We start from the raw sequence: 25,833 nt of genomic DNA on the forward strand, positions 1-25,833 counted from the left end.
GCTGTGAATATGTATATAATAAACCTAGGATGAAGGCCAAGGGTGTTATGTATCAAATACCTTATGCAGGTCTCAAATCTCTTAAAACTATTGACAGTCTCTTGACCAAAAAGCAGCGCAAGAAAAAAATTCTTGTATTGCAAAGGGACATGGTATGAAATTGTTGCTTAGTACCCCCCAATTAAAAAAATTACAGCAATCAAGAAAAAAATCACATGTGGGTGGATTTATATTTACCATCCCTGCCATCTTAGCTGCTCTCGGGGCTGTTGGGAGCTTGGCTGGGGGATCAGCCGCCATAGCAAAAACAGTAATAGATGCCAAGAAAAATAGGGCAGAATTAGATGAGCAGAGGCGCCATAACCTGGCCATGGAGAAAAAAGGCAAAGGTGTTAAGAGAGCTATGAATAAGTTTAAAAAAAACAAGAGCCGCTTACAAACCAAGATATTGAAGCTTTAATCAAGCCACTGGGCATCAAAAATTTTAGAGGTGTGTACATGTCTGATTCTTTACCAGAACAACCACTCAACAAAGAGTGTGGCATTGTTAATTTGGATAAGTACAAAAATCAGGGCACTCACTGGATCTGTTATCTTAAATATTTAAAAAATGAGGCATTTGTGTTTGATTCATTTGGAGGTGTTCCACCTGAAAATTTAATAAAATATCTAAAATCAACTAATCTTTATTACAATAATGCCCGTGTTCAAAATTTCAAAGATGTTAATTGCGGACATTTGTGTTTATCTGTTCTCAGATATATGTCTCAAATAAATAAACCATCAATTGAAAATTTTCAAAAAGCCCTGTTGTATCTGAAACATCATGGGAGTATTCCATCTCACCAGCCAAAATTCAATATTGAAACTCAAATTGCATGATGATATAGTGTATCCCAAAACAATAGCTCTCAGAGCATTTTACGGCATGTACTTGATCCCTAATATTACACACCACAACAACAAAATTGCAGTAGGGGATCAAAAAATTGTCATCACTCCAGGGCAATATAATCTGTCCACTCTAAATGCTCAATTACCCAGAGGTGTAGTGTTAAGTCAAAATTCTGTCACTCACAGAGTAGAGATTGTATCTGCTACAGAAACAGTGGATCTGGGTACTATAGGAGAGCTGTTAGGCTTTGAGAACAGCACAAAACTTGAACCAGCCATCAAACACACTGCTATTAATATACCTAAATTCTTAGCCATAGAGACTCTGAATATTCACTGTAATGTGGCTGAGGGTATGATCACCAAATCAAATGGCGTAGGCACTCACAAACAAACTGGCATCATTGCAACATTCAAACCTAATTCTGAATTTATGGAGCCAATCATCTACACTCCATCCCCAACATTATATTTTCCTGTGTGCCAAAATAGAATAGATTATATTGAATTGATGGTCACTAATGAAAAAGAAGAATTAGTTGATTTTGCTGGAGCCACAACAACTGCTATCATAGAGATTAATATTTAAATAAAAATACATACAAGAAGAAAATTGAAAATATTGAGAGTTATGAGCTACAATCATTCCCCCCAAACAGGAGGACATTTGCAAATTTAAATCAACCCAACACAGAAATTGAGGTTGATCTTGATGTAGGGGATGGCTTTATACACCCCCACAGAGCAGATCTATACATCAAATTTGATGTTGTAAAGCTCGATGGAACAGATTATCCGGCAAATTCAAATATAAGATTGGTGGACAATTTTGTGCCGCATCTGTTCTCTGAAATTGAGATCAGAAAGCATGGCGTTGTTATAAACAGAATAGATTATCCCGGCATTACCTCCACAGCTTTGGCCACATTAAAATTATCCAAAACCGAGGCTTCTTACTACAAAATAGGTGGATTTGAGGCTGGTGATAAGATATTATCTAAGAACCACACAGTGCTGTTCCCTATGCGCCTATTGCCAGGATTCTTCTCAGATTACAAAGATATTATGTGGAAGGGTGGTTTAAGAATTACATTTAGAAGAGCTGCCAATGATAATAATGCTTTGATGAGGTACAGCACATTAAACTCTACAGGGGAAGCTCTGCCCAATACCCTACCTGATGAAGGCAAATGCATTATTCAGACTATGGAGCTAAGAATCCCAGTTGTTGAATATGAGGCCAGTTATGCTCTTAAATACAAAGCTGATATAATAAAAAATCCACAAGTACCTTTACAATTTTATACATATCAATGTGTACAGAAGCCTGCCGCTGGTACTTATTATGAGTTTGATGCTACAAATTCATTCTCCAGTATACAATATGACATGCCTGATTTTGTGGTGGTACTGTTTCAGACTGGGAGACACAATAATCAGGAAAAAAATTCAAGTAGATTTGATAACTGCAACATCAAGAACATATATCTTAAAAATGGCAGAAATGAGGTATTTCCTAGAGAAAATTATAATTTAGACATGTCCAAGGATGATTTCCTTAAATTATATGAGGCATTTACGGCATTCAAAAGGGTCACTACTGGCAATACTGACATGTATTACACACCAGATGAATTCAAAACACAGAGACCCATGTTTGTAATCAACATCTCAAAAAGAAAACAAGTTGTGGTGAATGACAGGACAAATATTAAAATTATCTGTGAATTCCATGAGGCATTACCTGATGACACCATATGTAGTGTTATTCTCATAGGTGAAAAATCATATGTTTATGATATAAGAAATGAGAGGGTCACAGAACAATTCTAGAGGGCCGATTCAAACACAGAGGCCCTTTGGATATAAAACAACACTTTGCCGTCAGAAAATATATTACCTACCCATTTTATAGCACCTCTGCTCGTGGCAGAAAAGCTTTTATATATATTACCTACCCCCAAATAACACAGCACATCTGCCAAAAAGCCTAAATAAAGAAATATTGCAATTATTCTGTTGCGACAAGACCAAACCAGTTTGCATGACAATATCCGAGAAGGCAATACTAGGAATTTCATCAATATGATAGATGGTAAGTAATTTTCCTGAAAAGAGCATAGTGTAGATAAGAATTTCTCTTTGAGTTCCATGACAAATGACATGTAATTTCCCTCGGAAAAGGCACAGTGTAGGTAATGTCAACAGATATAATCTCCCAGGCATTTACTAATGATGATGAATAATATGTTATTTCTCTCTGAAAAGACACAATATAGATTATATCTGCTGGCATACAACTCCCGGGCATGCAATAATTTATTGCTGGCCGAAACATGGGACTGATCAAAAGATTATAAAAACATGGAAGCAATAAATTATGTTTGTCCGCCTCTCTCCCATTGTATTGATCAGGCAATTTTTGCCTGCATAACAGCAGTTAATAGCTGAGCTGATATGCACAACACTCCACTAAGTTCTAAGACCCAATACCTATGAGCTGTATATCAATTCAAGATTTTGACAGAAAAAACACACTATAAACAATAAAATCATATGGGAACTTGGCACTGTTTTAAGTATAGGCAAATCAATCTGAGGGGAGCTCTTCTTTTCTGAAAAATTCCCGAGGGCATTTTTACAAAATCCTTGGGTTAGGCAGGGTGCTACACTAGAGCAAAAAAACTCATATGAACATGTTGAGCAAGTTTTAAGTGTAGCAAATCTGCATGAGAAGAGCTCTTCTTTTCTGAAAAATCCCCTTCGGGAATTTTTCCAAAATCCTTGGGTTAGGCAGGGTGCTACACTAGAGCAAAAAACTCATATGAACATGTTGAGCAAGTTTTAAGTATAGCAAAATCTGCATGAGGGGGGCTCTTCCTTTCTCGGGTTTATCCTATATACTTTTATACTACTTTTATGCTAGCAAAAATGTTAAAGGAAATGCTTTCGCCTTAGCAACTTTGAAATATATGCTACAACACCAAACCTGACTTGCCTTACCTATCCACGTACGCATATAGTAGCTTAAATACACAAAACTTAACCTATTTATATGCTTATTTATGCTATTACAGTTGAACCTGAGTTATATGTATGTCAAGGTGAAGAGAAAATAATACGTATAAATGAGAATTACTTATGAATCAGATTTAGATACCATGCCATATCATGTCATTATTAAAATATTGTAATTGTATATATTTAAAGGAACAAGATATATATATATACAGGGTGTCATTTTAATGGCGCCCACGGACCACGGAAACGTATAGAGGACATCAAAACAAACAACTTTTCTCAGTAACATTTTTCTCGTTGGTGCGTCATTTCGGCGCTACAGTCGTTCAAAAAAGCCCGTTTTGCCGCCTGAATGCTGGCAACCACACACAACATTTGATTGCATTTGTGACGTCATATCCCGTCGTGAAGCGATGCGTTCCAGGGTTGCCAGGAACACACATACTCTGTGAAAAATGACATAGCTACAATCAGCCACATTATGTACCTTAACACAAAACGAGAAAACACGTTCTGTAACCTAACAGGAAGTAAACAAACGATACGAAAAATGGTAGAAAGAAAATAAAATTCAAGTGGAAGTGGTCATGTCGAATTTTGTCTCAGCTTACATGTCAAATATTTGCAAATCTAGTTACCAAGTTGGCATCTATAATTTAGTCTATCCACTTCGTCCTTGTGATACTTATTGTCTGTGACACACTGAACAGATAACAAAATAGAAATGAAAGAACTCAAAATTCCAAACGTAAGCAACAGATAATATAATGTATATTCAGAGCATTATGAGGCAAGTGGCAAAAATGATTGAAAATACAGGGATATAAGTAGTAGTAATACTACAAGCTCTAAGACGACTATGTGTATATCTATGCACCGGATACACATGTAATAGTTTGTATCTGTGAACAGGGCAGTATATTCGGTACTGATTCATCATTAGATTGTTACTGTGGTTGTACGTGTTTTAGTCGTAATGTAACAACGTGAACCTCGGATACTTCCGTTATCAGCACAAAAGTACCGCATGGCATCTGGACACAAACCTGTAGATATCAACCTTGCAACGAGATTTGCAAATATTTGACATGTAGTTGGGCGTAAACAGCCACGTGTAAGCTGTAAGTCCAATAAAATTTATAGTTCTTGATATTTTAGATGTAGGCTGAGACAAAATCCGACATTGACATTTCATTTTGAATACGTTTTTTACCATTTCTCATATCGTTGGTTTCATTTCCCCTCCCCTGAGATGACTGCTGATCTTCTGGCTGGTAGGCTATGATGTTCGGTCTGCTGGACGCGTTTCTCGCTTCGTTTTACAGCTAATAATGTGGTTGGTAGTTTGTCATTTTTTTGACATAGATTTGATGTTTTGCAGGATTTAAATGATGATGAAAATATAAATGAAACAGACGTAAATAAGAATTGGGAGCACATACGTAATGCAATAGAATCAGCAGCTAAAGAAAGTATAGGATACCATAAACCAAGAAAAAGTAAGCCATGGTTTGATAATGAATGTCATAATCTAATAGAAATAAGAAATCAGGCTAGACTTAGGTGGTTAAATAACTCTGATGATACAAATCTAAGCAATTATAATAGAATAAAGCGAGAAGTTAACCGCACGTTTAGAAGTAAAAAAAGAGATTACTTGAAAAGCAAAATTAACGAAATTGAAACAAACAGCAAAAATAAAAATATCAGAGATTTATATAAAGGTGTAAATGAATTTAGAAAAGGGTGGCAACCTAAAGTAAACTTGATAAAAGATAAAGACGGTGATTTTCTAGCTGACCCAAGCGATATTCTAAATAGATGGAAGAACTACTTTAATGACCTTTTAAATGTCCATGTAGGAGATAAATCAGAAGTAAATGAAGTCCACACAGCAGAACCTTTAGTTCCAGAACCTAACTTGACTGAAGTTAAAGATGCTATTAAAAGGCTAAAGAATAACAAAGCACCTGGCATTGATTTAATACCAGCTGAGTTAATTAAATATGGTGGAAATTCATTAATATGTCAAATTCATAAATTAATTTGTTTAATATGGAATAAAGAAGAAATCCCTCAACAGTGGAAAGAATCCATAATTGTTCCTGTGTTTAAAAAAGGTGATAAAATGAACTGCAGTAATTACCGTGGAATTTCTCTACTCTCAACAACATACAAAATATTGTCTAACATTCTTTTAACAAGACTAACCCCATATGCTAATGAAATTATAGGTGATTATCAATGTGGATTTAAACGTAACCGATCAACTACAGATCAAATTTTTCACATCAGACAGACACTTGAAAAAAAGTGGGAATATAATCAAAATGTCCATCAGCTATTCATTGATTTCAAAAAAGCATATGATTCGGTCAAAAGAGATAAATTATATAATATATTAGTAGAGTTTGGAATACCTAAGAAGCTTGTTAGTATGATAAAAATATGCACCAGTGAAACAGAAAGTAAAATTCGTGTGGGTAATAATGTGTCTGACAAATTTACAATTCATGATGGGTTAAAACAAGGAGATGCATTATCTCCATTGCTCTTTAATTTTGCCTTAGAATATGCTGTAAGGAAGGTAAGAGAAACTAAAGAAGGACTAAAATTAAATGGTGTGACTCAGTTGTTAGCATATGCAGATGATGTAGACTTACTGGGGGATGATGTGAATACAATTAAGAATAATGCTAAAATATTTTTCAAAACTGGTAAAGAGATAGGTTTGGAAGTTAACAAAGAGAAAACTAAATATATGCTTACAGGCCGAAACCAAGTGTTAGGTAATAATCAAAATCTAATTATTGATAACAACTCGTTTGAACCAGTTTCCAAATTCAAATACTTAGGAGTAATATTAACAAATGAAAATTATATTAAAGAGGAAATAAAAAGTAGACTTAATTCAGGAAATGCATGTTACTTCTCTCTTCATAAACTTTTGTCTTCTCGTTTAATATCTAAGAAACTAAAAGTTAAAATATACAAAACAGTAATTTTGCCTGTAGTATTATATGGGTGTGAAACTTGGTCCCTTACATTGAAAGAGGAACATAAATTGAGAGTATTTGAAAATAAGATCCTTAGGAAAATATTTGGACCTAAAAGGGATGAGGAGACAGGTGAGTGGAGAAGGTTACATAATTTAGAACTACATAATTTGTACTCGTGTCCAGATATTATTAGAATAATTAAATCAAGAAGACTTAGGTGGGCAGGCCATGTGGCACGAATGGGAGAGGAAAGAGGAGTTTACAGGATTCTAGTTGGGAAACCAGATGGTAAGAGACCTGTAGGAAGGCCAAGACGAAGATGGAGGGACAACGTTGCGATGGACCTAAGGGAAATCGGTAGGGATGGGAAAGAGTATATAGATCTTGCTCAAGATAGGGACAGATGGAAGGCCTGTGTTGCTGCAGCCATGAACCTTCGGGTTTAAGAAGGCTAGAGAGTTAGTTAGTTAGTTAGTTTGTCATTTTTTACAACATTTGTGTGTTCTTTGCAACCCTGCCGTGCGCTGTTTCGCCGGAGGATATGACGTCACAGGTACGATCAAATGTTGTGTTGGGTTGCCAGCATCCAGGCGGCAAAACGGTCTTTTTTGAACGGCTGTAGCGTCGAATCGACGCACCAACGAGAAAAATGTTACTGGGAAAAGTTGTTTGTTTTGATGTCCTCTATACGAATCTGTGGTCCGTGGGCGCCATTAAAATGACACCCTGTATATATATATATATATATATATATATATTATATATATATATATATATATATATATATATATATATAATACATGTTGTTTCCATCATAAAGTAGTAAATTAACGAATGTAATAGTTTGATTCTTTACATTACATTTACCGCTTTATTAGTGAACACTTTGATACTAGACACTATAGTTTTATAGTTTTACTACCCAATTTTAAATAATCGTCTAAAATAGCAATTCTTTTTACTAATGACTGTGCAAAGAGTAGAATAAGCGATGTTTAAATCTGGAGCTATTTCATTTTTAGTTTTATGTACTTCCTGTATAAATTTTACTTCCTGGTCAAGCGTGTAACTTTTCCTCTTGCTGTTCTCCATGGCCAACCAGTAGCAACTGTCACTACTGTGACGTTGTAGCTTGGTTACGTACAAATCAACTGTATTTCATGAAAATTAGTACAACGCCGAATTAGGTATAAACGCATTACGTACAAATAAGGTTCAATTAACATGTTTCTAAATAATATTTTGCCGGGAATTACGCAGAATTGAGTTACCTATAAATCAGTCTCAACTGATGTGGATGGGTTAGGCAGGTCAGGTTTGGTGCTGTTAGCATATACACGCATATCCCAAGTTGCTAAGACTGTCACTAGCAGCTCGCATTAGCAGCCATGCCTGTTCTCGTACACGTAAGTTTACAGATACATGGAGTAATGGTCACGAAATGTTAATGAAGAACTTCTTCCAACCGAATATGATGTGCTTTCACGCGCCACTCTGGTTTCCCTATGAAAACATTCTATCAACGTGTAAGATGTTCCTACAAATTATCTTTTAACCAGTATTGATTGATTGATTTGGTTAATTTTACTTTTTATTCTCTTGCCATTTTTGGCTAATCGCGAAGATGAGGATGAGTGAATTGAATCGAATTTGAATTTTTGGGTGCAGCTGCACTTGAAGGCTATTTCGCATCCGTCAGGTTATACGGGGTACATCCTCTTAACTTCACCTAAATGTAATGTCATTTACTAAGACATTAAAACATTCTGACTTATATAAAAACTAAGGCTGTACAGGGGCACTCAGCACACATATGGACAAAACACAGACGCCAGAGCCTCGTTAGACTGCAAGATGCAGTCCAGGGTGTACTGGAAGTGAGGTTGACAATTGGGTGTCCTACGTGGAAGGATCACCCCTTGCACCCCAGGATGAGTGATGATATGACATTGACGAATAGACATTCACAAAGAACAGCCATGCCCGGGCCTAGATTCGAACCCGAGATCAATGGCGTCGTAGCGCGGTGTGCTAACCACTTTGCCACGGTGGCCGCTTTTGCCAGTAATAAAACAGAAACTGTATAAGATCTTTCTCGCACATTGAAGGGGTGTAATGATGAGTGGGCCATCGGGTAAGACACCCAAAAATCAATCTCACTTCCCAGTGCTACATTCCGATAACCGCTTCTTGCAGGCATACGAGGTTTTGGCGTCTGGATCTATGGACACTATTTTCCTATATGGGTTAGTTCTGTCCTGTGTCTGTTCTGTGCTGAGTGCCTCTTTACAGCCTCAGCTTTTAACTAGTGTGTGGAGATTATTAGTTCTTGGAGATTGTACAGTTTTTGTTCGTGTTAAGTAATGAATGAATAATTAGTTTAAAAAATTGAGCTAGGAAGTTTGTAACAGACATTTTATTTTCTTCTTAGGGTCGTGTTGTCAATCTTGTGTTATTTTATGGGCATATCCCCTCAACTGACCCTACTGACTTCAATATTCAGCAAATGATAATATCACATAATATCACATATACATGTACATAGTTCATTAATGATTAGTAGGGGTGTGCGGGATCCCGAAAAGTCGGGACCGGAATCGGGAAAAAAATGTCATCCAGATCCCGACATTTTGGGATCCAGAGCAGTTGGGAAATACCGAATGGTTATTTTAAAAAGTCGTTAATTCCCGACGTTTTCTGCATTGTAAGCGTCCGGAACTTATCGGAAATTGTTAGTTTTTATTCCAGAAATGCAAAAACAATCACTTAAGGTGAAAAAGATGTGTAGAATTCGAGATTTCCAGAGGTTTGCGAAATTTCGAACATTTCCCTAAAATTTCCCGACTTTGTCGGGAAATTGCGATCTTTTTTTCCGTCCCGAATGTCCGGATTTAAACATTTTCCCGCCCCGACCAAAAAAATTCTGTTCCGCATACCCCTAATAATTGGTAACTTTCATGTATTTGTATGTGCAAATGTCTTTTATGTCCAGCCTTTCAATTTCTCTCAGTTGCTATTCAGTAGAAATATTCTTGAAGATCAAATTACTTCTGTCCAGGCTTCCTAAGCACAGAAGATGCAGAGTCCTCTGGGAACTACGGGATGAAGGACCAGGTGGCAGCACTGCGGTGGGTGAGGGACAACATCGAGGCCTTCGGAGGGGACCCCAACAGCGTCACCATCTTCGGGCAGAGTGCCGGGGGGGCCAGCACCCACCTACACCTCCTCTCGCCGCTCTCTGCAGGTGAGTGAATCGCCATCAACTGCAAATTGATGCCGCTTTATATGCCATGACCAAAATGTTACCTTGTAAAATTAAAAATCTTCTGGCATTTCAGGTGCCATGGCATATTTTATGGCATTTCTCAAGGATAGAATCGGTCCTGTTTTCGTAGAATAACCAATCAGAAGCGACGTCTAGGTCACGAGTGCAGATGTATTGGCGGCCGTGTGAGATGTAAACAATGTATCACTTCACATTTTTAAAAGCCGATAACTGTTGAACCAAGAGGAATAACATTTCCTATAAAAAGTTTTTAGGTACAAAGCAACGGCGCTGCTTAAACACATGCTTTATAGCGTACACAGTACACATATGGAATAATATTTCAGTTTCTTCAACTGTGAATACCGTGCACTCACTCACTGTAGATGGTGTAACTGGACGTATCTTTCGTGCTTATAAGATAAGATATTTATTGATGTTTTAGATAGAAGCCCTTGGGCTGTGCGTATCCTACAATACTGTTATATAAAGACCCCGCCTTAAACATACGCCCCATTGATCATACATTTAGAAACATTTATAAACAGAAACATTTAGAAAAAATACATATGCACATGTATAAATGGCAATATGTCCCTCTTCTAATATTTGAGATTGCTCACTATCACTACCTTCACAACTATGCACGCAGTACACGGTCGCCCCATCCCTAAGATGGCTATATGTATATATACACAAGGGTTGGATAAAAAGTAATGGCAACACTGGTATAATTGGTACTTGACTGTATTGGCAGAGGAGAACGTGTTACAATCCTTCAATGTAATCGCCCCCCATCTCTACGACCTTCTGCCACACGTATGGAAGGCGTCGTACACCGTCAGCGCGTCCATCTCTGTCGATATCCCGCAGTGACCGCCCTATAGCACGTATGATGGCTTCGCGCGTGTCGTAGTGCTTCCCGCCCAGTGGTTCCTTCATTTTGGTAAAAAGGTCGTAATCACACGGTCTCATACCGGTGAATTCGGCGGATGTTCCAGTACCTCGCACTACCAGTTATGCAGGAGCGCCGTCAGTGTGACACCTTGCATTGTCAAGCAGGATGATGGGACACCGTGCCATCGCTTCCTTCTTAATGCGAGACGAAGGTGGTGTTGCAAGAAGGTGCAGTAGGAGGCTGCGTTGGCCGTCTGCCTGAGAGACGTTGTTCTTCTTGCCTAAACATATTGTTAGGGCGCTTGCACTCTCGTCCTCTGCTTCAGAGCACTGCTGTTTTTGACTGAATAACATACAATCGCTCCCACTCACTATACTTCCTCGTCTGACATTCCTTTACTTTTTATCCAACCCTTATGTATATATCATTGCCTATGGCTGAGCCACTGCTGTTCCGTACCCTTCACTTTCACTGACTCCTTGCAGCATTTTCCCGCGCTCCCTCCAAACTGAATGTAAATAGGAGCCCAGGGCTTTGATGTTCGCATCCGTTATATCACTCCCCTCCTCCCTCATACAGCCTGGATTGTCTGTTCAATGCGGTCCCTTGCACTGTCCCGCCATTTGCGTTGTCTGAGGGGCGCCGACCAAACACACTCATGTAGGATGTGAGCCCTCGTCTCCTCTTCCCCACATATCGTGCAGATGGCACGACCGTCCGGCCCCTTGAGTTTGTGTTGCCTCCACCCCCTAGCAGGAACCAGGCGAATCCACTTCTTTGCTGGTATATACACGTATCAATGTATCGTTTTCTCCCGTAATCGCTAAGCTAACCCAAATGTTCCATGATATGCTTCCGTGTAAAGTACTGTTTGCTATAAGATTTTTTGGAATCATTTACATAGCATTTAGTGTTAGCAAAAATATCAATGAAAATGCTTCCGTGTAAAGTGGGCTTTAGGACATATATTTCAGTTTACATTTTCTGCACTGGTGGTCGAACAGATGGGAGAAACTTCGCCTTAGACGCTACAAGTACCATCCTAGAAATTATGCTCTTTTTGAATTGATCTATTTGCATATCAAATGTAAACGTTTGCATTTGTTGGCAGAAATAGAAGGACAGTTAAAATTCTTGATCCTTAATGCAATGTTTATCCCTCAGGACTGTTCCACAGGGCCATCTCCCAGAGCGGGTCTGCGTTTTGTCCCTGGGGAATGATGAAGGAGCCCAGGAGAAGGGCCCAGCTGCAGGCAGCCCTCGTGGGGTGTCCCACAGCCCCCTCCAAGGAGCTGGTCAAGTGCTTGCGGAAGAAGGACGCCTATGACGTCATTAACACGTTCCCTGGACACTTCGTGAGTCTATAATAAATCATATATAGAATACATATTGTGTGATCGTCTGGTGAGTGGCTGCCACGTAGATATTTACCGTTTTCGTATGTTCTTTCTACTTGTAGTTTACTTAACTATAGCTTGTATCAAGGAATATTTTTATATTTGTTTGTTTTCTTAAGATCGCAAATAGGAAGGACTGTTACAGTTAGGCCTTTATTTTAAAAAATAAAAAGGTATTGTGTAGTCGTAATACCTCTCTCTAGCGCGATTGGAATTTTCTGCTCCCAGCATCCAGCCAAGATGTCAATAGCGAAATAAAACACATTCTAGTTGTCAAAACCAGGGAGGCAAGAATTTCTATGCTAGCTTTATATTATATATATATATAGCTTTACATTTTGGTAGATTATGTAATTTAGCAAATGACGACATCATTTGATAGTGTCTAACGATAGAAAGTCGCGGAAGCTTGGTCGTTAGGGCGTCTGACTATAGCTCGACCACAAGGAAAAAAACCTTCTGTCCAAAGCGTTGGCGCATCTTCCCTGCAGTTATCGGTGCTCGGGGCAGTGTTGCCAGGTCAGACTTGAAAAAATCGGGAGATTCTTCCTTGGGAAACCAGAAGATCTGCTACAAAATCCGATGATCGACCTTCTCGGGGGCGGCATAGGCGTGCGCAATGGGGGAAGGGGGTGCAAGAGGATGTCTGCGGATTTTTTCCAGCGAGGGGGAAGCAATGTATTTTTATCAGGCGGGTAAACGAGGCATATTACCCCGTATAATGTTGCCCTCTCAGAAAACACCACTTGAGTTTGAAATTATCACGTTCCTACATCCCTATTATAATAATGGATGTTAATTACAGTGACTGAAATCAACTCATACGTGTGAAATAATAGGTACTTTTATGTCAACATTCATTTTCCAGAAGGGGAGGGGGTGGCGACCATCCTTGCACTTCCTTCTGGACGTAAATGCCGCTATATAATTTTGTAGAAAATTAAGTATTTAAGTATAGAATAGTATATAAAGGCTAGAAAATTAAGTATTTTCAAGCCGATGAAAGTTCCAAGCAACTACGGGGGAGGGGGTGCATTATTTCCTTAATAATTGAACTATGCCGCTTCGTTCTGTAGCAAATTTCTTGTTATTAACACTCACATACTTTATTCGTCAGTTATGCTGCCTCTATGTTGCTGCATTTAATATATAATAGACACACACACACACACACATACATATATAAAATAATTTGCCCACGCTACGAAGTCAGTATTTCTACTTAGTAAGGCAAGGACGTTTCACTGTGTTTGTGTCACTTCATTCATTTCATCAGATTTTCATTCATCCTTGTTGTCGTACTTACCCGTAGAGGCACAAAAGCGACGTAAAATAACTAAAATAGAAATAGATTTTCGGGTGGGATAAAATACAACCATCTAAAAATAGTAATGTACATGGACGTCCGCAGGATTTTTTCCAGGCAGGGGAAAGAAAGGTATTTTTTCCAGGGGGGGCAAAGAAGGCACATTTTCTCCAATAATAGTGTTGTTCCCTCAAAAAACATTGCTTAAATTTCAATGTATCATATTCATGCAATAATTAACACACATTATTGCAGCTGAAATGAAATTATATGTGAAAAATATATAATTTTTGGTTGACTTTCATTTTCCAGGGGGGGCACGCCCCCCCTTCCGGACGCCCATGGTAATGTAGTAATAAAATAATAATAATGTCCTAGCACATCGTTTGGCATAATTTCACAGTTCAAACAGCACTTTTCATGGCTGAGTGGAGTTCCACTCTCCCCTCCATGTTCAAGTAAGGTGGCCAGGAAACTTATTTTTGAGCAGGCCGTGGAAGGTGCCATAGCAATTGTTTATTATGGAATCCTACCGAGAAATCAATAGGTCTGGCAACACTGACGTTGGCCGCTCTGAAGGCTCCTTCCTCCTGTCTTTTTCCCCCACCCACCAGCGCGATGGGGTCTGCGCAGGTTTCTTTCCTTGTGGTTCCACTATACCATGCGAGAGACCTGGGTTCGAACCCCGGTGGGGGAGAACCTGGATTTCTTCCACCTGTTCAAGCGGCTCCGGCACCCACCCAGCGTCGTATAAAGTGGCTAACTGGAGGAAACGCCGAGGGGTAAAGGCGGCCAGGGGCGTGGTGCTGATCACATCACCCCCCTTAAGCCGTGATCAAGATAGTGTGGGGCCCTACCTCCACACCCCCTATACGCCTATGGCGTGGTGCAAAGCACAGGGGAGCACTTTACTTCTTACTCTTTTATTCGATAGTGTTACAAACAGTATTTGTTATTATATGTTTTGATATAATTATGAGTAATTAATTAAGTGCATTATTATTTCATAATTGGGTGTGAATGAGTGTGTTTGTGTGATATGGCCAGATCCTAATTAGAGTTAGTCTATTCTTGGGTTTCTTCCTTTGTTCGTAAGAGTGTAGTTTGAAAGATCCAATAGGATTTGAACATTCAGCCCTCCCCCCACGCGACGAGGGAGTTATACTGAACGCAACTCCAACTGGCGACTGACCTTGAAGGCTATTTCTGGCCCCCAATCATTTTCGGGGGTGTGTGGTCCGATGGGTGTCAACAACCTCAGTTGCGAAGTAAAAGCTGAAGAGATCACATCGCTCTCCCGAAGCAACGTTGCCAAGCGTACTTCTGTTTTTGACAGTTGCTTTTGTGTCCGCCTGCATCCCGACCTGTGGGTGTGCTTTCCGCAGGACTGCGTGTGCAGTTGTACCATTAACCCCAGCTGATTTCTGATGCTGACAATCAGGGCCGCCGTTAGGGAACGCGAGGCCCTGTGCGAACTATATCCGCGAGGCCTCTGTGTTATGTAATGTTAAAATATTGATAACATCTGTTTCTTGTAAAATTCTTCTCTAACGCCAACCTGATTATTAGAATTGTTAAGTACGCGTTCGCAGTATCGCTGTTTAGCACAAAAAATATTAACATTTGGCAACCAGCTTTTCTTAATGACTTTTGCTGATTGATATATTGTCTTACTGATACAAGCAGGGCCGGCGGAGGGGGTGGGGGGGACGAGGCGAACCGCCCCGCCTAGAGCGGCAAATTTCTAGGGCGGCAAAATTGGAAGAAAAGAAAAAATAAGCCTATTGAAAACTTGGTTGTACTGATAAAACTTGTTCGAAATAGGCTCAATTTTTACTCCACATAAATGTAGTGAGCAAATATCTACAAAACATTAATGTCGATGTGATAGATGCTGTTAGATTTCTTGCAAATATATCAGAGCACTTTGAAATAAGAAGTGATGAAATATTCCAGTTACATAGTCAGTGCCGGCGACTGGGTTCCAAAAACAGGGGGGCGGGCAAGGTGCCAAAACTGATGGGGGGAATACAGTATATTTTTCTTTGTAGATAAGGTTTAGCATAGTGCGGAGGCACAAGTGGCGAGAAATAATGCCCCCCCCCCCCTCTAATCGCACCACTGTACTTAGTTGATGCGAAAGAATTTCATCAAATTTAGATATAGACGATCCAAAGATAGACAATACTATACAGGTCCGAAATCGAAAGAAGCAGTAGTTCCATTCTGACGAAACTGTTGAAGATCCGCAAACACGGTACAAAGTTGATTTTTATTAGCATGTCCGAGACGTGCTTATTTTAGCTCCAAGAGATTTGAGCAGCTTGAACATCGTAGTGAATTTTTCGATTTCTTGCTTGATATTAGTAAGCTTAGAGACATGCCAACTGAACATGGGCTTCGGGAGGGGGTTCGAACCCTTCAGTCGATCACCCCTAGGAATAGGCATAGTTTATTTCAAGTTCGAAAAAAAATGTCATATCTGGAGCTCGTTACTTTTATTGTTAATTGAAGAATGAACGACTAGTTAATATTCGTACAGAATAATCAAAGTAAAAACAGCGTTAGATCGAAACAGTTAGTGTTAAATTCAGTAACCAGGCTATGCTTTCATATTTTACCATTTAAACTAAACTAATAAATGGTTCCACAGTTTTCAAAATTCCAAAAAAAAAGTGAGTTCTATGAGGTGAAGCGAAACAACAGAACTTTATTACTAAAATTTTATCAAATATATATATTTTTCTTGGACATGAAGTTAACAACAAAATAAAATACACTAACTGTATGAAGTGGATATTCACTAATTCGGTGGATCGATTAGAAGTCTCTCCCCAACGATATAATAATAATAAATTTGGAAAAAAAGTGTGTTTATTTTCAGTGGTTTATAATAGTTATTATATCATAATAATCAAGACAATAATAATAATAATAATAACAAATGTTGTTATTTCTACTATTCTAGTTTTATCAATGGCCTGACCGCCCCTATAAAAGTTTTTGGCGACGCCGATACATCTGATCTTTTGTCTCAAAAGTGTACAAAACTTGCCTGCATGTTAACACATGAAGGCTCCAAATATATTTACCCTACTGATTTAAAATATGAACTGAAAGTACACCGTGTCCATAAATATACTGTCATACTTTAAAGTGGTATTACGTCGCTTTGGATAATCGTTTTTAAATTAAATTGGTGACATTTGAAAGAAAAACTCAAATATTTTGTGCATGTCAACAATGGACACCAATATCAGCAATGGACAACAATGAACGAGAACAAACATAGAAACTGAAATAAATTCACTCCTGACAACAATGGACGATGCAGGTTCATTGTTGGATATTTAGCAGGCAGGCAGGTTACATGTGAATGTTTTCCTTTAAAATTGTGTTGTTATTCCAGAAGATTTAAGAACGTAGTTGGTGTATTTTAGAATATCATTACACGCAGAGTTTGGTGAACGTGTTGGTGTGTTTTATCATTCCACGCAGAGTTTGGTGATGGTCTTCTACAATTGGCCGCCGAGGTCACCTGACTTGCCGGTCTGTGACTTTTTTTTTATGGGGTTACATAAAAGATTGTGTCTATGTACCCCCATTGCTTCAAAACCTGAAAGAACTGCAAATTCGCATCACTTCTGCAATCCAGTCCATCCCTGTGGATATGTTGGAGCGTGTGTGGCATGAATAGGAATATCGCCTTGATGTCTGCAGGGCCACTCGTGGGGGCCACATTCAATGTCTATGAGTTGCAAAATAAAATATTTGAGTTTTTCTTTCAAATGCACCAATTTAATTTAAATACGATTATCCAAAGCGACGTAATACCACTTTAAAGTATGACAGTATATTTATGGACACGCTGTCATAAAACACAATAATCCACCAAAGGAGACCATACGAAAAATAACATTAAATGTATTTTTTTTAATCCAATCATATAATAGGCCCCCTTTAGCGCCCAGTATTCCTTAAAAAAGAACGTTAAAGACAAGAAAAGATTGCGAAATGAGGAATGACTACTAAAAAGAAGTACGCGTAACTCCCACCCCCCTTTCGAAAGTAAAAAAAAAGGATTTGATTTGACTACTAAGCCAGAGATCCAGAGTTCGAATCTCGCCTTGGCCATTGGTGTTCTTTGTGTCTGTTCCTTCATCAATTTTATTGTATCATCTTCGCGATTAGACAAAAGTTACGGAGAAGCGAAGTAAAATAAACCAAACCAACAACAATTAGAATGCGCCTTCTCTTGCCCAAAAAAAATACATCCGTATTTATGACTGTTTAGCTTACCCATTTTTTAATTGGAGGCCAAGGGATTAGTGTATTTAGGATAAACAAAACACTACTAAAACGAGAGGGAAGACAGCGTGAGAAAATATTTGTTATTTAATCATTAAATAGCTATTCCATATTTGAAAAAAGAAAGCACAATATTTTTGTCTGCACATAATTCGTTCCCATTTCATAAATAATGAAATCTCAGCTTTAGACTAGCTACTCCTCAGTGCACGTCACTGACAAGGAGAAAATTCCGGGGGTGTTTTTGGCTCCAAAAAGTCGGCCATTTTGTCTGCAATTGGACCGGACAGGAACACCTAAACGGAGGTATTAGATTACATATCAAAATCTATTCGATCTGCATAGGTTATGCATTTGTGTTTATTTCAGGACTGGTCCACCGATCCGATGTGTGCGTACGGTCCCAGCGTGGAGGTGGGCGGCGACCAATCGGAGGCCTTCCTCTCGCAAGACCCTTCTGACATCATCAAGCAAGGGGTCATGAACCACGTGCCCTGGATGGTTGGGGCGACCAAGGACGAGGGAATCTACAGGGTGGCTGGTAAGTAGCACCACCAGAACGGTGCAACAATAATTTTGAATTAATTATACATTTGTGAACGCGGTAACTGAAGAGCGTTGTGCACATGTGGTTGTATACATAGGCAAGAATTGTTTGAATTTCGCTTTAGACGGTTGAAACATCTGTCCATGCTGAACTAATTAAATCTCTAGGGTGTTCGAGCACTTAAGTCACAAACTGCTTTTTTCTGTTGATTTCATTAAAGTCATACTGAATAAATAAAATAAAGTATTATAAATACAATTTTATATTGTGCATGTGGAACGATTCTTAACAGTGATGATCCAACATGTAAGGTACCTGCACCCAATATGGCCTATTTGCTGCTTCCAAGTAGTTGCAAGGTCAATTCAATAGATGACATTAGTATGTCCAATTGGACTAATTGAACATGTAGGCTGTACCTATAGTGCTGTAACTTCAAGACAAAGATCAAAGATCAAGTCCTGCTTTCATCTTCGGGGAAAGTAATGGATGGAACCATGCCAAGTTCGTTGTAAGTCACTGTAAGCACAGAAAGGCGGGATTGCACCTAGGGTTAGAAGCGGGATCCCAACCACTGTGCATTGTGTCTCCACCGGGTATTGACATGACCCCGCTCTAGATAGAAAGAACGAGATTGTTAAAGGCAAGGTTGTTAAAGGTTCAGGAACTCATAAATTCTATTGGGTTCCGCTGCAGGTCCGGAACAATATTTTCTCCTATAATTTAAATTCGGTACAAGTTGCGTATTGTTTCATTGAAAAAAGTTCCCTGGTCCGAATTTAAATTGATCTGGAAAGAAAGGTTCTTCTACCGTATTTAGATGCAGCCTGAAAATGGTTTTTGGAACGAATTTAAATTGATCCTGAAAAAAATGTTCCTGCACCGAATTTAAATTGATCTGGAAAGAAAGGTTCCTTTACCGTATTTAAATTGAGCCTGTAAAAAGTTTCCTGAACCGAGGAATTGTATTCGGCAAATTTAGGCCGTGTCCGAAAGGTGCAAGAGCGTACTTGAAGTGAGCATCCTCCGAGTATGGTCTTACAGTGCGGTCTTCAAGTCGTGGACTACAAGTGAAAGTCTTTCGAATTGCACTTCGACTGCAGCGCCAAATACGATCAGTAGATAAAACTGAGTACTCGTTGTTTTCCCCGCTTTTTAAACACTTGCTTTTCACCATAGAAATCACATAGCATATTCAAATGTTCTAATACATACATTTCCACACATTAGAATAATTTCAAGCAACAGCTTGCTAGCTTATAACGTATATTAAACCTGTGTTGCTGACTTTCTACCTTCGTGATTTGAAACAAATGAACAACGAGTGTAGAAGTCAGGTGATTAAGCCTGCAACGATCTTTGCTGCGAGTTGTGCACTTGTGTACTTCTGTTCTTGGCACTTTCAAACTGTACTAGGTGTCGTATACCAATTGAACATATACGCCGGACTTGATCTGCACCAGCAGTGAACGCCAGACCTGGTTATTGAACGTTGCTTGTTATCAGTCTCTGTATTGTTCCTGTCATGTATGTCTAAAAAGTCATAGCCGTTCTCTGTGACGAGACTTCCTTCTATTATACCGATATGTAAGTTGTTGTACTTGTTCTATTACTGTGTTCCGGAATTATACACTTTTGTTTGTGTTACAAATACTGTCTTATTCTTAACTCCATTTCTTGGATAACGGAAGAACTGAAAGAACCCAAAACTCAACACTAGGTGACGTCACTTCCGTCAAGACCATACTTCAAGTCTATACTTTGTACGTTTCGGACACAGCTGTAAATCATTGTATGTTTGTGTGTCGCAGCCATCCACTTGGATTCCGAGCTGACGGACGACATCGAGAACCGCTTCGACGCAGTAGCTCCCTTCTCCTTCCACTTCCAGGATAGCTCGCTGGATGACGCCACCGTCGCCCGAAGGATCAAGGCATTCTACTTCAACGGGAGCAACCCTTCGCACGAGAACACGCAGGACCTCATCGACGTAAGTGATCCGAGAAATGAACGCCCGAGGTACAGTCAGCGGCAATAAAAATGAAACACCTATATGCTGAAATGTTTGCTTCCCTCAGAGGCGTTTCGTGAACAATGCTGCGCATGCGTCAATTGTGGGGGAAAGGACAGCTTGCTCTGCGACGACATTAATGAGCATTTCTACATTCTAATTTCTTCATATAGGCGAAGTATGTATTTTACACGAGAGCGTTGAACTAAGCTTATATTACATTTCTTGGTTCTGAAGTGACGCATGCGTCAATTGTTGGAAAAGAATTATTACTTTCTTTCACTTCACATCCAAGAAATGTAATATAAGCTTAGTTCAACGCTCTCGTGTAAAATACATACAGTACTTCGCCTATATGAAGAAATTAGAATGTAGAAATGCTCATTAATGTCGTCGCAGAGCAAGCTGTCCTTTCCATCACAATTGACGCATGCGTTCACGAGACGCCTCTGACCTTCCCTGTTTTTTCCTAACTCTACGGGAGTGGTAGAAGTTGTCATTGAAATTTTGCTTACCACCTATCTTTTAAAAGATACCTTGTCATGTTCGTAGTTTTAACGTCATAATGTCGCTACTTTTCGCTGGAATTGCGCTTTTCTTCTATTATATTATTGTTAACACATATATTGCACCATAAGCACTCTTTCACGTCTTGTTCTTCCATAAAAAGGCGGGAAAATGGCGTCTTTCCTTGTTGCGACTTCCTCTGAAAAAAAAAGCATTGCGATCAACAAAGGCCGGCATTTTTGTTCCACTATAATAATGCAGCTGAACCTCGATATCGAAAAAGTATGCTGGTTAATACCAGGATTGCAAAGTGCTTTCAAGTTCGGCAAAAGGGGGGTGAAGGAAGTAAGGGGTGGAGGGGGAAAGGGACATTTTTCTTCAGAAATTTTGGAATTTTCCTGTTCCTCCCCTCCCCCTCAACCATATATACACTCAAGGTGCATAAATTTTATATAGTCCGATTTTATGGTTTATTCCGCGTATAACGGTACTTGATTCGTCCGTCTAGGGCAATTAGCCTCCGATCCATAGTCATCTAAATGAAACTGCATTTTGCTAAAAAAGAATGGCCTGGAACGGGAGGCTTACATGGCAAAATGGGCTTGGCAATGAAAAGGTTAAAACCAGTTATCGACGTAGAGCCACGCAACACGCATAACACCTTGCAGGGAAACGAGCATTTCAGGATCAAAGTGTCACGTAATTATTGCCGCTGACTGTACCTTGAGTTAATATTTTTCAAACTAACGAACAAAGATTTTGTAGATTTCTTCTACACAGCTTTTCTGTAAACTTTTTCCTAATTTGTTGTTCCTTTTGTTTAGTTAGTTTTTGTACAGGGACGCCCAGAAAAGGTAACTGAAAGTATTAAGTAATCAATATTTTCATTACCTGCTCTGGGTCGACAATGTGAGTGATAATGAATTGAATTTGAATCTTTATTTTAAGTCCACTTTATGCACAGGTATGTTAATCGCGACTGGACCTGCACTTTAAAGTGGAACTGAACCACTGTGTGCCTCCACCGGGTACCGAACACAGCGTGACCACTTCTCGATCGGGAATTGAGAATGCAATATATTTGGAAGTTGTTACTTGTGCAACACAGAATTTCACCATATGTTGCTACATTTCTGGTTCATAAATAAATTCTACCAAGCACTTTGCCAGGGGGGGCTGAAGCTATCCCTAAATCCTACAAATATGTACTTTAAATAGTGAATAGTGGTAACTACACTGCTCGCCATTAAAATTGCAACACCCAGAAGGAAATGAGATAGAAACACGAAACTTGACAAATATGTAGTTCATAATAAGATAAGAAAATGTTTACAGTTACAGCTCGGTGGTGTGACATGTGACACGTAGAACATGGTTGCATAACCCCAAGGAGCTATTAGCGTGTACAGCCTCCACGGGCGGCAGTAACTGCTGCAACACGGCGAGGCATGGACAGAATGAGTCTATCGATGTCTGCTTCGGGTATGGCGTCCCAAGCGGCTTCCACACGGTGCTAGAGGTCTTCAACATTACGTGCCGGAAACCTGAGTTGGGCCAGCCGGCGACCCACCATGGACCAGACATGTTCAATCGGCGACATATCCGGCGAACGTGCTGGCCAAGGAAGCAGGGGCACGTGGTTAGCTTCCATAAATGCGAGGACATTCCTTGCAACATGGGGGCGCGCGTTATCCTGTTGAAAAGTGTCATTTTGCAGTGCATGGATTAATGGGACAGCAACAGGGGTGAGAACCTGTGTGATGTACCGTTGGCTGTTCAATGTCCCTTGAATCCGTACGAGACGCGAACGAACACCTATGGCGATGGCACCCCATACCATGATACCCAATGAAGGCCCTGTGTGATGATGCATGATGCAGGCGTCATGAAGCCTAGTGCCACGGTGCCGCCTTCGCGTGTACGTCCATCATGATGTTGTATACAGAAGCGGGATTCATCAGAGAACACTACAGCATTCCACTCATCTCAGACGCAAACGCCTATGCTCTAGCGTCAGAGGAATCCGCAACAGTGGGCGCCGGGAAAAAATTCCCCGGTTCGCCAAACGACGAAGCACGGTTCGTGGGGACACTGGACGTTGTAAAACATCCCGTACTTCATGCGCAATCCTCGTTGACGTGGCCGTTCTGTCTGTAAGGGCCATGCGTATCAGACGTCTGTTCTCTCGTTCCGTCGTACGACGCGGACGTTGTGAACCTCTACGTCGCTCTACAATGCCTTCCTGGACCCACTGGTTCCATACACGGATCACTGTGGATGCATTCCGTCCTACACGGGCACCGATCTCACGGTAGGATAATCCGCATTCACGGTATGCAACAATTCGGCCGCGATCGAACTGGGAAACCTGCTGGAATCACTGCCGTATTCGACGACGTGGCATTGCTGACCGATTTTAACACACTACACTCACGACCATGCACTTTCACTGCTCTTCTGCACCTATCTGACCTGCTACAGGTACCACTTACCAGATGGCGTGGCAGGCGCACATGACGGATGACGGCCTTGAACACCTAATCATTTCCTTCTGCACCTCTCCTCTACACACTGTGCACATTTCGTCCGATTCCGATTACTTCTTCTGGATGTTGCATTTTTAATGGCGAGCAGTTTAATTTTGCTTTCTTAGCAGGATTAAACATCTTATATAATATAATAAGTTGTAATATACTGAGAAATTCGTCATCAGGGCTCCTGATAAGGGATGAGCCCCTCCCCCTGAAATAAAATTCTGAATTCTACATCAAACTTAAGGCCACACTGGCGGCAGAGCGCGTTGCATGTTCGTCTCATGATCTCATTGTCGAAGGTACCAGCTTCGAATCGTGGAGTTTAGGTATCGTACGTAGCAGCCTATGGCTGTGAAATACACGAATTATCACTTCCATCGTCACGTCCAGGCAAAACCAAAAGAGGCTGACGTAAGATAAGAAAACGGAAATGTATACACATCTTGATGCTAGTGATGTATATTCTGTGCTTCGCAGGCGTACACGGACCGTCTGTTCCTGGTGGGCGTTAACCGGGCGGTGAAGCTCCACGCGGCGACAGCCCAGGCGCCCATCTTCTACTACCAATTCAGCTACGAGGGCAGGGCCAGCTACAGCACCACCTACGGGCCCAGGAACAAGATCTACGGTAAGGCTTCACAACACTAATTCTTTCCAAACAATTCACACGAAATTACAAATTAAGCTGTACAGAAATGTAATCAGGGTAAATTAATTTTGTTTTAAAAATATTAATTTTCTCTAAACACAGCTCTTGCGATGTTTCAAAAACACAATTTTGGAAATCTGTTTATCATCTTTAAATGAAAAATGGAAAGTTTTAGGAATATTTTCAGGATCATCACTTTGCTGCATTCAACAACTTATTTTTACTAATGATTCAACTTCTTTTAATTAATGATTTTTGTAAACGATGTTTTTAAAGCAATTATTAGAGCTTTGTGTAGAAATTGCGTCAAAATATGATGCTCGTTTTATTTGTAATTTCGTGAATCAAAATAAATTGGTGTGTTCAACAATTCAGGACAAGGCCGAGGAATAATAATAATAATTTAATAATATTTTTTTCTTTATTAAGCGGGCGAGTTTCTGCCAAGGGCTGCTCTGCCACCTAACCCTTGTCAATATGATGATACATATGAGATATGATAAACTGCGTATGGAGCAGTAAGCTAAATATAATAATAATGCACATACAGATACAAAAAATACACAAAAATTAGATGCGTACAAAACAAAGTGTAACTACAAATAGAAAACAAAATAGTATTAATAATACAATAATACAATTCCATATAGTGAGTGACTTGATACCTTCAGTACAGCGCCTTGAATAACGTAGTGTGGAAAACCAGCTCTCTGGCTGGTTCCACTCGAAAATGATCCGCTAGAGGCGCTGGTGTTGATCCCGGTGCTTGCTATTCGTCTGCTTATAATGGAAGTAAATGGAGTTTTCGCTGCAACGTCTGATTCTTTTCCATGAAGCATTTCTATGAATGTGATAATTGCTATGATATTTGGTACAGTGGTCGCGAAGATATCAACGAACATTCTAGACAGTCGACCACGTCCTGTTATCGTCATACTTTCGTTAATAATACGGGAGAAAAAATACGCGTGGAATGCTCTTGGCAAACTAAATTTTTGTGTATGAATTAGGTTCATTATTATTATCATCATCATCATTTCTTTTAAAGATATACACACTGAAGCATTTGTATTTTTGATATTTACTGTCTCTTTTCTTCCGCTTTAAACTAATCGCGGCGATGATGATAATGATGATTGCATGAAACGACAAGGGGAACCCCATGAAACTTTCTTAGTGCCATCGACATGAGTGCAAGGCAACTTTCAAACCAATGGAACAAGCGACACGGGATGTTCACACTGTCACACTAGTGACACAGACTTCCAGACTGTAAAATAGCATTCATTGCACATGAACGACACGTTCATATGGCGTATTCGCGTGCTACTTGTTACTTCGGTCGGAAAGCTCCTTAAAGGAAAGGTGCTGAGACCGAAGCGACGCGCTACAGGGGGAGTTCCCACTAAGTGACAAGCGACATGGTGCCTTCAGGCTATTGGCAAGCGTTGCTTGCGAACAACAGATAGGCGACACGATAAACCGCACATTACAACA

The 25,833-nt window shown here is 39.8% G+C and overlaps 1 protein-coding gene across 1 annotated transcript in view; it reads left to right on the forward strand.

The window, feature by feature from the left end:
• The window catches only part of LOC145981595 (venom carboxylesterase-6-like), a 72,432-nt gene that overhangs the window by 40,353 nt on the left and 6,246 nt on the right, over positions 1 to 25,833 (forward strand). The window contains exons 4-8 of the mRNA XM_083114958.1: positions 9,973 to 10,158; positions 12,242 to 12,432; positions 18,458 to 18,629; positions 20,447 to 20,625; positions 24,165 to 24,315. Coding sequence (XP_082971084.1) covers positions 9,973 to 10,158; positions 12,242 to 12,432; positions 18,458 to 18,629; positions 20,447 to 20,625; positions 24,165 to 24,315 — 879 coding nt within the window. The remainder of the gene's footprint in view (positions 1 to 9,972; positions 10,159 to 12,241; positions 12,433 to 18,457; positions 18,630 to 20,446; positions 20,626 to 24,164; positions 24,316 to 25,833) is intronic.

The sequence above is a fragment of the Lepisma saccharinum genome, chromosome 29 (assembly GCF_977018435.1).
Source record: "Lepisma saccharinum chromosome 29, izLepSacc3.1, whole genome shotgun sequence".
NCBI classification, from domain to species: domain Eukaryota; kingdom Metazoa; phylum Arthropoda; class Insecta; order Zygentoma; family Lepismatidae; genus Lepisma; species Lepisma saccharinum.